Below are 14322 nucleotides of genomic sequence, written 5' to 3' on the forward strand. Positions count from 1 at the left end.
AGTTTTTCAGGGAGCCCCATGATCATACCTTTCAATGTCTTGTTGAACCTCTCCACAAGACCATTGGTTTGTGGGTGGTATGGGGTAGTAAACTTGTACTGCACCCCACACTTCTTCCACATGTGTTTCAGGTAAGTGTGTAATGTGTAATAGCTTTATTTCTCTATTAAACGTATGTGCTCCTGTTGAATCTGAGTTTGATCTGCCATTGGTTGCCCTCAGGCCATATTCCAAACAGAGAGCATTGAGGTCAATGGCGTTTTGTGTCCAACTTCTGATAGGGGCCAATGTAAAAGGGGGATACCTCTCTTAGCATCATCCTCCCTAGTACCCAATATATCCTCTCTAGCCAGGGGTTCAAATGTGCAATTGAAGTCCCCGGCTAGTATAACAAGAGAGTCGGAACCACAAGAACTGAGGCCCTCTTCAATACCCGTAAGGGACAACGTGGAGGACCCACCCCTTGATCCTCTGACGTAGATATTAAAGAATTCGAGCTTCCTCCCCCCACGTGGCCCTCTAACTAAAATTCTCTGCAGTTCAGACGATTTAGTGGCAATAGACCTGATGGAGACCCAGTGAGATGTTCGCCCAGATTAGTAGGCCGCCGGAGGGGGGGCCCTTCCCTCCAGGCGGTTGTGACGCAGGCACAAAGTAGGTGGTAAAGCCCACCTTGTGTCGTGGTTCCAAGCACCAGGTTTCCTGCAATAGACAAATCCCGAAGGACTCTACAAATAGATTCCAATCGGGTATGTCAATATTCCGTGCAAGGCCTGCTATATTCCAACTAAGCACTTTCTGCGCTTCGCCACCAACTCCTTCCAAGTCTAGCATACAATCACTCACATGAGGGTCAAAGGCGATACTAGGGGCCACATCCGGAAACAAGGATAGGACTTCCCCCCCCCCCCAGGGACCTCCGCAGGGGACCGGGCCGACACCCCTCCCCCCCCCTTGTCAACAGCGATAACGGGTTGGGACTGCTGCCAGAGGATCCTTCATCTCGGGTGGCTACATCCAGTAAGGGTAGCACCGGATGAGTCATCACATCGTGGGGCAACCTACGTGTTTCATACACCTCCCTTTGAGAGGGAATAACCTTTCCACCATGTTCGACTGCAACTACCAGGCTTATCTTTTCACTGGAGAGCTTGGGGGCTGCATCGACATCTGGACGAATGGAAGCTCCCCCCCCCTGTGATCCGAGCCATACTAGCCGGAAGATTACTATTTTCAGGGATGCATGGAGTTAACGTAAGCTTAGGGCAAGATGTTGAGAATGTGTCATCGAGACAGGTTGAACAAACTATCCCAGGGGAGAGTCAATCGACATCTTCAAGACAACTAAATCTGTTGTAGGTGGGTGCCCCATTCCACCAGCTTTGGGTACCCTGCCAACCGTCTCCAGTCCCACCCAGAACATAGTTTCTAGGCGATGCCCAGTTCCCCCCGTAGTTAGAACGTATTTGCGGGGGATAAAAATAATTAAGTGGTTTAACTACAATGGGCGAATTCCCCCCCTAGTTGTTCCATGAGCATATATGATGTACTGTGTTTGGGTCTTCAAATGAGACAATAATACAATCACCTGGAATGGATTTGTGCGAAGTACCTATCCAAGGTACCCTTCGCACCATTAGAATTTGACTCCTTAGATGGTTGGGTAGCGGCATGTTTTCATTCAGCCAGTGTATTACCTTGTTTCTCGTTGACCCAAAATCTTCCCGATGGTGATAGGCAATTTCCGGAACTCCTGTTAACACCACTACAAACAGTCTTGCGTCTGGGGGAAGATCTATAAAAACCCCACGATGCATCTCCCTGGGTTTGACCCCCTGTAGGTTGTGTTGGTGTGTCTTAGGTTCTTTAGCGCTCAGGGCAGTCGTATCTTTCTTGGCTGGTACAGATTGCGCAGGCAACTGTTTAGGCACCTCTGTTACTGTTTTATTAGCTTTGAATTCGAGAGCCTTAGACCGGGGTTTAGGTATGGGTTTAATCTCAGGTATTGTGGATGGGATAACAGTGGGTGCTGGGTTGTTTTTAGTTGCACCTGGTGTGTTAGAATTATTTCCCACCATGCTAAGGGTTGCTAAGGTTAGAATGCTCTTTTCTGCCTCGAGTAGCTGGTTTTCTATGCGTGATAATTTTACTTCCAGGGGGGTAGGAGTTTTTTTAACGTTTCTGTGAGAAGTTGGCCTGTTATGCAGTGCTCACTATTCTAGTGATCACAACTATCAGTCCAAACGACCCTTATTGATGATTGGTTGTAAGTCAACCTGATAGACCAGCTATCCTAGTAGCATGGACAAGAGCAGTCTTTAGGCTAAACTCTAGAGGGCGTGTTAAGCCAGCTGTTTTACCATCACATTTACCCCTTGAACACCAAGTGAAAGGACACCACACAAGTTGTTCTGAAAATAAAGTATATTTATTTATAACAAGACTACCCTGAACTCTTTATGAGTCAGGGAGCTAAGCACAACACAAAACTCTGAAGAAAATACTTAAAGTTGCACAATTTACACAAATGCCCGAGGGGCACGAAAAACCATATACTACAAAAGTGGAATGCGAATTACTAGCAGGTAAGTAACTATTCTCAGAGGCTTTGGAACCGCTAGGCCTATAATGCTGAACCCTTAGATTAGAAGCAGGAGGCCTAGGAACTTCGTGTGCAGAGTGGAAACTCTTACGCGCAATGCGGGACAAAGTCTATGGACACTAGTAAAATGCAAAGTTAGTGTTATCGGGCGAACCCGACTAGGTAGAGCTGAAACGAAAAAGGATCTGGACACTTAGAGTGTGGACCTGTGCTAAAGCACCGTGGTACTCGGTTTACCTAGCCCAGGGGCTGCGGCTGCATGGGGTTCAAGTGTCGTCGGGAATCCTCGTTGATGCTCAGGAGCCTGAAGAAAGTAGTTGCTGGCAGGCGGCCAGTGAAGATGTTCCGGGCTGATCCAAGGATGGATCAGTGAAGAAGGATACCTGTAAGCAGAGGGGACCAAGTTCTGAATCACTAGCCAGTGATTAGGTGGGCACCAGGAGGGCACCGGACGAGGTCACTCAGCCAGGTGAAGAAGTGACACTAGATTCTGCTGCTGCACGGACCAGGGCGCTGATGTCGACCAGGCTGGAGGTCTGCGAGCTGTCCCACGTCGGATGTCTGCTGCTGGTGACGCTGGATCCGTTGAAGGAGGCAACAAGCCTTGGCTAAGGCAAGCCCACGTGGCGACACAAAATGGCGTCTGGAGTGGACCAGGAGGGTCCGAGGAAGTTCCCCTTCAAGAGGAGACAAGGGCCAGTCTGGAGGAGCTAGACCAGCGGTAATAACAAACGTAGGACGTCGTCTGGAGGGTCACTAGCCAACGGGCAAGTGACCGGACAACGTGGCAAGCAACACAGAAGCAAAAGGGCCTCACGCAGATGTGGTGGATGCTGGGGGGCTGGACTCCGGTGCTCGTGCTGCTTGGGGTTGGGGCTTCTCTTACCCCAGTGCACCCACTCGAGGGTCCCTCGGCGGTCGTGCTGGATCAGTGTCGTGCAGGTTCTGATGATAGCCGGTTCCTCTGGTCTCGTCGCACCCACGGTTCTCAGCTGTGCTGTAGAGGCAGGTAGAGGTCAGAGATGGCAGGGAGTCCGGGTTTCGTCGTGCTGGTCGGTCTGGTTCCGGAGGAAGGACGTGCAGCAAACCGCAAGATACTTAGTTGGTGCCTGCTGATGCAGGGTGACTACTCCTTAGTCACAAGGGAGAAATCTTGAGAAGAAGTCGAGAGTTTCTTTCGTGGAAAGTAGTTTCAGGATTCAAAGATGATCTAATTTGGGAAGGGGGCCTGCTCCTACCTTCATCCTAAGAAAAGGGGCTGGCACACGATTAAGTCCTGCCCTATGGGTGGGACTAGGAGGGGGGTGGTTACACCCCTCTCCTTTGTCCGGTCTCTCCCCAGCTCAGGGGCTGGTGTGCCCCAGGAACTGGTTTGAGCCGGCATATGCACAGTGGGCACCGGGGTGCCACTTGCAGTCACCTTCCTTTCAGCCCTGCCTACCTGGGATACACAAAATCCTGTCTGGGATGGTGCTAGCACCGCCCCTGACAGGAAACCCTTTGTCCAGGCCTCCGTTTGCTGGAAGGACTCCCAGCAGCAGAAGGGCAGACTGGTGTCTCGGTGGCAGCATCCATTTTGTGGAGCTGAGGCTGTGTTTAACTTTAACCGGGGTTACAGCTATCAACATGTCTTCTCCCTCTAGAGGGGTGGAATGCTACCCCCGTCGCCAGAACTGGCGAGGGGGTAGTATTCCAAAGCGTATGACACCTTACACGACATGTTTAGATAATGTCAGACCAAAGTTACCATAACCGCGAGGATTATAAGGCACTTAAGAGTATATGGTCTGACGCTATCATGGAAACGGCTAAGGGATAGATCCCGAAAGCCGCAGACAGGCCCAGCTCATGCCAGAGCACTATCTCACACGATTCCAAGCACTCTGCCTCCTGGATTGTTAAGGCCTGCCATAGGAGTGACTGATAGGAGATGTGTGTGCCCATTCTAGGTTTAGATATAGGTATACTATATCTAAAGCAAGGGGTGATTACACCCTCTTGCTCCCAGCTGTCTAGCAGCTAGTTGTGTCAGTTTTGGATGGCCAGCCAGGAGTGGCATAATACATGCTTCAGCCCCTGGTAGGCCCTGGGTACACCTATGCCCTGGATACCTAAGGTATACTGTACAGGGACTGATAAGGTGACTCAGTATCCAATCAGATATGTACCTGGGGTACATGGAATCCATTTTAGCCGAGAGAGCAGTGGGTCTGGGGTCCTGTATAGCAGGGCCCCAGGTCAACTAAGTCAGAAAACCAGCAAAACGCCAGGCAAAAAGTTGGGGGCAACCATAGTCAGGGATCTACCTTCCTACAGTTTCCCAAACAATTTTCAAAAATTCCACATCTCTTCCCTCTACCACACATATAGGTACCCCTTCATTCTCACCTTCAATTACTAAGTCTTGTTCCCTTTCTACTGCAACCATACTAGACTCATCGGCCTTCATGCTGTTTATTTCAGTAACTGGGGGTACATCAGGGGGTGTACCCCCCCCCCCCCCCCCACCCGCTGCAGTGGGCTTCCCACCCTTGAAATACTGGGCCTTTGCCACTTTAGCCTTCTTCCTAGAGTAGGCAGATGTGGTATTACGCTTTCTTTTTTGAATAGCACCCTCTTTAATAACACACAAATTACACCCCACACGCCCCTTTTCCCTTGGGAGTTAACTATTAGTACCTCCCTTGCCGGATCCGCCCCGCCCACAGATGGACTCAGATTGATAGAAGGATGGGGTGACCCCAAATTAGGGACTAGCAGGGGGGAAGTTATGACCAAGGAGTGGTGGACATCCGCCTGCGTCGTGTTTAATACTGGGCCAAACCGACGCTCAGGAGTTTTTGCCAATGCAATGTGTCCTAAGGATGATTTCTTAGCCTTTGCCAGCTCCTGGGACAGTCTTCTAGCTGCATCTAGATCCATGGAGACTCTCTGCTGCATTTTATTGATCTCAACATCTATAGCTGTATTAGTCCCGGTTATGAAATCGAGGGTCCCGTTTGAATGCTTCCCTTTGGCTGCCCTGTTTCTGCTTTCACGTGTAGACATTGTCCCTTGGTACCCACAAAGAGCAAGTAAAGTCAGGGCAATATTAATATTAAAGAGCTAAACAGCCAAGGGGGGTAGCCCGGTCCGGTCTCTACCGTTCTCAAACGGCCTCAAACGGCCGGCCCTTTGCCCGGGCTTCACTCCGCGCTTTGTTCCGCGTGCAGGATTCTGGATATATAGGTGTACGCTGTGGGCGTGGCTTCCGGGGAGAGCGGGCCAGGTGTCAGTAATTGGCCTCGCAGGGACTCCTGGTCAATGGAGTCCCTGCCGTCACGCTCGCAGCCCCGTTGATCCGCCGCAGCCCCTGGTTGCTGGCCTTGTGAAGCGGGACCCGCGGAGCGGGTCCGGCGAACAGCTTCTGATGTTTTTCAGCACAGGTCAGTGCAGGCAGCAGGTCTTTTGCTCCGTTAGTCTCACGCAATAGAAAGGAAGAGTCCCACCGGTTTCAGGTAAGCAGACATGAAGTTGGTACCTCGGTCTGAAACCACCTCCTTAGGAAACCCTACCCTGGTGAAGACAGCCAGAAGGGCCTTGGCTACAGCAGGAGCTGTAGTAACCCTAGGGGGAATTGCTTGAGGCGTACCTAATAGCATGATCCACTACTACTAGAATTAATTTGTTCCCGGAGGCGGGGGGAGGCTCAAGTGGACCCACAATGTCCACACCTATCCTTTCAAAGGGCACCCCCACCACTGGCAGTGGTATCAGGGGGGCCTTTGGTTTGCCACCTGTCTTGCCACTAGCCTGACGGGTAACACAGGAGCTCACAAACTCCTTAACCTTTTGGTTCATCTGGGGCAGTAGAAGTGGCAAACTAGCCTTTCTCAAGTTTTGGTTGGCACCAGGTGTCCAGCTAGGGGGATATCATGAGCTAAAGTCAGGAGGAACTCCCTGCACTTCTGTGGCACTACCACCCTCCTGGTAGCTCCAGGATTGGAGTTTCTTGCCTCAGCATACAGTAACCCCTCTTCCCAATAAGCTCTGTGGGTACCACTGACATCTCCCTTTGCTTCTGCAGCAGCTAGCTGCCTCAGACTTTCAAGAGTGGGGCAGTCTCGCTGACCCTGGCACAGCTCTTCCCTAGTGGGTCTCCCTGGGCCCTGGAGTCCAGCCTGGTAAGCCTCAAGCTCCATGGGCTCATTTCCCTCTAGGGTTTCCAAGTCCTCTCCCTGAGCAGAGGGGTCCTGAGAAGCTTGCTGTGTAGAAGATGGTTCCCCAGTCTTCTTTCTTTTTCTCTTGGTTGGTTGGACCATACTTTCAGGCTCCAAACCTACTTGTTCACCCTTCTTTTTGTTCTGTGCTCTGGTTTGCACACACACCAGTCTAGGGATACCCAGCATGGCTGCATGGGTTACTTGCTCAACCTCAGCCCAGGCTGAGGTTTCCAGGTCATTTCCAAGCAGACTGTCAGCTGGCAATTGTGGAGAGACCACTACCAGTTTCAGGCCAGTAACCTCCCCCCACCCTATTGTCACCATAGCCAGAGGGCGCTGGGTGGTAATGTTGTCAGCATTGGTGACTGGGTAAGTTTTCCCAACCAAGTATTGCTCTGGGGAAACCAGCTTTTCCTTTACCATAGTGATGCTGGCACCTGTATCCCTCAGGGCTTCTACTCTAGTTCCATTAATGGAGGGGTATTGCAGATACTTGTTACAGTTGGGTGGTCAACCAGCTACATTAGCAACCTCCATTTCCCCCAAGGAGACTAGACTAGCTTGAGTGTATTCCCAGATTTGTTCTGGGCACTCCTCTGATCCCATCTGTAGATTTACTGTCCCTGGAGTAGCTGTATTCGGTGCCTTAGGAGCTTTATTGTAGGGGCAGTTTTTGTCTATGGTTTAATGTCCCAACTTCTTACAGTTGTTACAATAGGCCTTGTTAGGATCAAAGTTCTTCCCCCTATAGGGCTAAGGAACATAGGGAGTAGTTTGGGACCCACCCACCTGGACAGGTTTTTGGGGCCCTTTGGAAGACTCAGACTTTTTATCCTGGGGATTCTCACCACCTTTCCCCTGGGGAGGTTTTGTAACCACCGTTTTGGTCACCCCCAGTGGCTGTCCTGGTCACCCTAGTCTTGACCCAATGGTCTGCCTTCTTTCCCAATTCTTGGGGAGAAATTAGACCTAGGTCTACAAAATGCTGATGCAACTTTTCATTTGTGCAATTACTCAAAATGTGTTCTTTCATAAACAAATTATAAAGTCCTGTAAAATCATGCACATTGTGTCCAGTTAACCAACCATCCAGTGTCTTTAATGAGTAGTCTACAAAATCTAACCAGGATTGGGTCTGGGTTTTGTGAGCCCCCCTGAACCTAATTCTGTACTCCTCAGTAGTGAGTCCAAATCCCTCAATCAGAGTTTTCTTCGTGAGGTCATAAGACCCTGCATCTGGCTCAGAGAAGGTCAGAAGCCTGTCTCTGCAGTTACCAGAGAACAGTTCCCACAGGAGTGCCCAACAGAGAGGTTTTTTTTGTCTTCTGATATCACAAGCCCTCTCAAAGGCTGTAAACCACTTGGTGATATCATCAGCTTCCTCAAATTTAGGGACAATCCCTTTGGGGATTTTAGGATCATAGGATTGCTCTTTATCCTTATTATTGGTATTGCTGCCACCAGAGATGGTGGCTTAGCCCATCTCTTTCCTTTCTTTCTCTAGAGCCAGGAGTCTGGACTCTAGGTCCAACCTCTTGGCCAACTTTGCTAAAAAGTTGCCCTCTTCATTGGGGCTCTCCCCAATGTGTCCTCTGAGGCCTAGCGCACCTGCATGGTACCCAGGCTCCCAGAAGCTGACTCTTGGAGTTAAGGGTGTAGAGACCCTTACTTCCCTAGAGATGCGGGGGAGTGGGGATTGGTATTATCCTCCTCCTCTTCCTCTGAACTGGCATCACCCTGTTCAGAGAGGTGGCCTTTTGCATACTCAGCCAGGAGCTCCTGGAGCGCTTGTTTGGTTGGATGCAGGCCCATGGCTATATTTTTAAGTTTACCTGGAGTTCACTTTGAGTGTGTGAAACCTTTTGCGTACAGTGTGTTCAACAAATGCTTTACACTGTCCTCTGGTACTGCTTTACTGCTCAACCAAGTTACCACTTTAGAGAGTAAGGTCACACCTGGCTTTAATCGCTGTTATACCTCTGGGGCTTGTGGACTCAATACACACTGTACCATATTCTGGTCCAGTATATATAGAGCCACTTTCTCACAGGACCAGAACAAGGTACAGTGTGTATAGAGTCCACAAACCCCAGAGGTATAAGAGGTTAAAGCCAGGTGTGACCTTACTCTCTAAAGTGGTAGCTTGGTCGAGCAGTTAGGCAGTACCAGAGGACAGTGTAAAGCATTTGTTGTACACACTCAGTCAGCAAAAGGTTTCACACAGTCAAAGACTGAACTCCAAGCCAATTGTTTTTATATCAAAAAGATAGTTATTTTATTTCTAGAACAAACAGGCATCAAAAATATACTGCTCTCAATATGAGAGGCCTCAGATGAGTACTTTGCAGAAAGGCAATAAACTTTGGAAAGACAATAGGTACAGTGGTTGCAGTAGGCAACACTATTCTACACACAATTTAGCATTGAGCTCAATAGATTTCCTTATATAAACACAGGTGATTACTTTGTAAAACAGTTTTTCCCGCCAGAGTGGGGGTCAGAACTGGTGGGAGCCAGTTGCTGGGTACAGCAAATGGTCTGGAGAAGCTCACAGAGGCGGCATGCCTTTGAAGCTTCCCCCTGCCCATCCTCGGGGAGGAGACCTAGCACCTCGCCCAGGATGTGCATTGTTGCAGGCCCAGGAGAGCGGGGGCCGCTCCACCCAGGGGTCCAGCAACTTGTCTGCTGTGTGGCAGCCTCTGCAGCCACTCAGCCCAGACGTGAATTGTAGGTTTAGGTTTTCAGGGGGCATCTCTAAGATGCCCTCTGGTGCATTTTACATTACATCCCACACTGGCATCAGTGCGGGTTTAAGTCTTCAGTGAAGCCATCATGGTGCTGTGGAGTTCGTAATGACAACCTCCCAGCACCATATACTCCAAATGGCATCACTGTATTTACAGTGCCTAGGAATGGCCCTGGGTACTGTAGGGGCACAGGGCTCATGCACCTGTGCCCATACCACTGGCATAGGGCACACGGCTAGAGGGGTGACTGACTTAGGCCAGGGCAGTGGTTTGTGGGCATGGCACACAGGGATGTATGCCATGCCGACTGTTTAGTTCTGCACCAGGACACTCAGCCTGCAAAAAAAGGTGTGGTGTGGCGTGGTGTGGTGTGTGTGTGTGTATATAGAGGGTCCTTAAGGGTGGCACAATAAGTGTTGCAGCTCTTAGGGGTCTTCCCTGGTCACAATGCCCTGGTACCATTTACCAGGGGATGACATGTGGCCAGGGATGCCAATTGGGTTTTAGCTTCAAGACAGTTTTAGGGAAGGAACACAGGCCCTGGGCACCTGATTGGCAGAAGTCCAGGGCACACTCAAAGCACATCAGCAATTCAGCAAAAAGTGGGGGCATACCATGCAAGAAAGATGGCACTTTCTTACACCATGGCACACATCCCTGTGTCCAATGCCTACAATCCACTGCCCTGGCATGGATCAGTTACACATCTAGCTGGGTGCACTATACCAGTGGTGAGGATACAGGTGCATGAGCCATGTACCCCTACAGTGTCTAAGTCCATTCTTAGATATTGTAAGTGCAGTAATGCCATAAAGAGTATATGGTGCTGGGAGGTTGTCATTACGTACTCCACAGCACCATAATGGCTTTACTAAAAACTGGGAAGTTTGGTACCAAACCTCTCAGCACATTAAACCCACACTGATGCCAGTGTGGGATTTAATGAAAAATGCACGCCAAAGGGATCTTACAGATGCCCCCTGAAAAACAACCTAATACTAGTGTCCAGGCTGAGTGGCTGCTCACCAGCTGCCACCACCAGACATGTTTCTGGAACCCTGGGTCAATAGCCTGCTGCCCGCTGGGTCTAAAACAATGCACCTCCTGGGACAAGGTGCCAAGCCTCCTCCCCCAGGATGGGCAGAGTACGAACGAGAAGCTTCAAAACGTTGCCACCTTTGTGAGATTACCCAGGCACTTTGCTGCTTCCAGCAACTGACCCCCACTGGTTCCCAGGTAGGGAGGCGAGGTGAAGCACAACTCTGTCCCCGCCATCTTGCACATGGGAGACCCAGCCAACCAGAGTGAGGCATATGCCCATATACCCACCCCAAGGAAGGGACCCACTGGTCCCAACCTTTACCTACCTGTAATGCCGCTAAATTTAGTATTTAGGGGCAACCCCGAACCTTGCCTCTTCAGACAAGAACCGACCAAGAAGAAAGGAATAAGGACTGAAGAATCGTGCTGAAGCTTAGAAGGAGGAGGACGCCACCGACTTGGCCCCAGCCCTACCGGCCTGTCCCCACCTCAAAAAAACAGAAGCTAAATCTCGGTGTCTCCTGCAGCCAGCAACCTCCACAACCCAAAGGACCTGTCCTACCTTCCACAGAAAAGACTGTCGTCCACGAGCAATAGATTTGGTCACCCACAGACTCCGGCTCCGACCAAATGCACAAGTCGGCACCACACGGCACCCGCCGGCTACGGCCCGAGTTCGAGTGGCCCAACACCATGAGGATGTCTCACCGGCGATCCTGACCTGAAATCTGGTGGTCTCTGACCTGCCTCCAATCTCCCAGCGAAGCCTGCATCCTCTTTGTGGAGGACCACCCCCCCCCCATCCCCCCGAGAGGAGCTGGTAAGGAAAACCCCATGCCTAAAGACACCCTTGCACCCCAAGTCCCACGGCATTGGGTGGCTCAACCGATGGTGTCCAGTAATACCCAGGCATCCCAACTTACCTCTCCAACCGGTGGTCACCTCCAGAAGATCTTCGTCCCAGAGCCTGCAGTCTGTGTTGAAACCGGAGAATCCCCACTGAAATCAAAACAGCACCCTGCACCCAACCGCCCCTGTGCCGCTGCTGGTGTACTTTGGGTGTTAACTTGGATCCCCCTTTGCCCTGAGCAAAACTCCAGGAGCTTTACTTCCACAACCTGCTCGTAAGCAGTCACTAACCAGAGACCTCCTATCCCCCATTGGATAACACAGGGCCTCAGCACTCTGCACAGGGCCGCCTTTGTGCCGCGGAGGGTGTAACAATAGCGCATCCTTGACCCTGGTTGGAACCATTGTACTAACCCAGGAAACAACCCCAAAGACGGAGTACTTAACTGGTAACCGATAACTTCATTTCTCTCTATAGGAATATATTGACTGTTTTTCTCTGAAAAATGTTTTAAGTGTGGAGTTGATTTGTATGGAAACCTGAAAAACTACTGTGCAAAACTGATTTTACTTACCTTTTCTCTAGGAAATGTCCCAGTGTGATATTTAGGCATATCACACCGAGTAGAAAAAGTCACTTAAAAAGTAATCTAAAAAGTAACTGAAAAGTAATAAGTATAGTAATTTCGATATTTTGATTTACCTGTATTTCAACCAAACTGCATTTCATCCTGCATTTAATTGTAAACACTGTATAAGATTTTGCAAAGCATTTATTTCACTTACCTCTGCCAGGCTTGGCTTGGTTCTAGAAATAAAATAACTTAACATTTTTATACAAACAAAATTGGTCTGAGTTCAGTCTTTGAGTGTGATATCATTTGCTAATTAAGGTTGTACAACAAATGCTTAACACTACCCTCTGATAAAGCCTTACTGCTCGCCCACATTACCACAAATAGAGAGTAAGGTGCTACCTACTTTTACCTCTGCCTACCTTTGGGGTCCACTGGACTCTGTGCACACTATACCTCATTTTGGTATAATATATAAAAAGCCAGCTTCCTACAAGTACCCCTACTATCTAGGGCCTGCGGAACTAAAGAGGATCCCCTAAGGGCAACAGCAAAAATTTCCAATGAAACAACCATCATTACCATCACAAGACACTCAACGAAGTGATCAATTAAAATGTACATGGTGCCATCAGCAGGTGTGGTTCTCCTAGAAAAAAAACTTTTAATAATAAAGTTAAACATTTTCAAAAACCAAGCAGTTAGCCTAAGATACATACCTTTCCTCTCTGTTTTCTGCATAGACATAGAAGACGTTGGAGCAGGAACTTTCGGTACAGAAGCTGCTCCATTTGCATCAAATGATTTCTTTGGCTGATGATCAGATTGTACAGCAAAAGGATTAGGAGGAGCAGTGCTTGGGGTAGTAGCAGTTGAATGAACAACTGGTTTGATGGAGTGTTGTGCTGTGGCGATATTACTTGGAGTCTCTGCTCTTGGTAATCTGTAGTCTCTGTCATTGTGCCGACTTGTTTGAGATAATATATTTTGTGGGAGCATACCACTGGCTTCACCGGAATGCTTCTCCTCCACTGGAAGTACCATTCACAACAGTATAAAAAAAACAAGAAAAAAGATTTCATTGCATAATTACACTCCATTTAACAGATTTATTGTGCGTCAATCTGACACTAAGACCAACACCTCCCACCACAGATCTTTTGCATGGGGATTCAGGCAATCACAAGGAAAATGCTACTTACCAGTATGCATCTGTTCTTGGCATGTAGGGCTGCATAGTAGTACACTTTTGCATAGATCGCCATCTGGTGTTGGGCTCAGATGCCTGCACCTTCTTGTTGTCTTGTAGGAAGTCTTTTGCGGTCACGAAATAGGGGACTCATCCCTTGGAAGATAGTGCGCATGGGTAGCGACTCCATCTTCGGATTGTTTTTCGCCATGAAGGGAAATGGAGTTTGCACGAAATAGAATAGATGTCCATGTAAGTGTATCTAATTAAGATAAAAGCTGGAACAGATACAGGTCCAGGGGAGGCGGGTACTACTCTGCAGCTCTACATGCCAAGTAAGGATGCATACTGGTAAGCAGCATTTTCCGTTCGAGGCATATGAGCTGCAGATAGTAAACTTTTGCACAGACTTTTTTACAGCAGTGTCTCCCTTAGTAGTGGTCACCTGTATTTGTTCCAGTAGTTTGAAAAAGTGTCTTAAGAACAGCTTGACACAGAAGCTTGTTGCTTGGTCTGCACGTCAACACAATAGTGTTTGGTGAAGGTTTGTAAGTAGTAGACCAAGTTGCTGCCTTACAAATGTCTTCTATGGGAATGTTCCCTAAGAATGCCTCGGAAGCCCCTAGTTTGCGTGTTTAATGGGATCTAGGGGGAATTGTTAAATTGTGTTTTGCTTTTTGATAGCACATTTGAATACATTGGACTATCCACCTGGCAATTCCAGCTTTGGATACGGGGTTGCCTTTATGAGGTGGAGAGGAAGCTACAAACAGTTGTTTTGTTTTTCTAAAGGGTTTAGTCCTGTCTATGTAATAAAGTAAAGCTCTTTTTATGTAGAGCGTGTGAAGACCTCTCTCTGCTACCTAAGCAGGGTTTCGGAAAAACACTGGTAATTCTACTGATTGATTAAGATGGAAAGCAGAAATTACCTTTGGAATACATTTTGGATCCTAAGAACCACTTTGCTTAGATGGATTTGTAAAAATGGTTCTTGTATGGTTAAAGCCTGAATCTCACTTACTCTCCTAAGAGGTGATTGCGACAAGAAATGCTACTTTCCATGTAAGTAATTGTAATTTGCATTTGTGCAAAGGCTCAAATGGGGAACCCATAAGTC

General features: G+C 48.8%; 1 protein-coding gene across 7 annotated transcripts in view; it reads right to left on the reverse strand.

The window, feature by feature from the left end:
- WAC (WW domain containing adaptor with coiled-coil) overlaps positions 1–14322 on the reverse strand; it is a 676706-nt gene that overhangs the window by 467289 nt on the left and 195095 nt on the right. For 4 of the 7 annotated variants that reach the window (XM_078663389.1, XM_078663391.1, XM_078663392.1 and 1 more), the window contains exon 7: positions 12736–13047. The exons of the other annotated variants lie outside the window; for them this stretch is intronic. In XM_078663389.1, the coding sequence (XP_078519515.1) occupies positions 12736–13047 (312 nt within the window). The remainder of the gene's footprint in view (positions 1–12735; positions 13048–14322) is intronic. 7 annotated transcript variants of the gene reach the window in all.

This window comes from Lissotriton helveticus, chromosome 10, assembly GCF_964261635.1.
Source record: "Lissotriton helveticus chromosome 10, aLisHel1.1, whole genome shotgun sequence".
In the NCBI taxonomy this organism is placed as follows: Eukaryota; Metazoa; Chordata; class Amphibia; order Caudata; family Salamandridae; genus Lissotriton; species Lissotriton helveticus.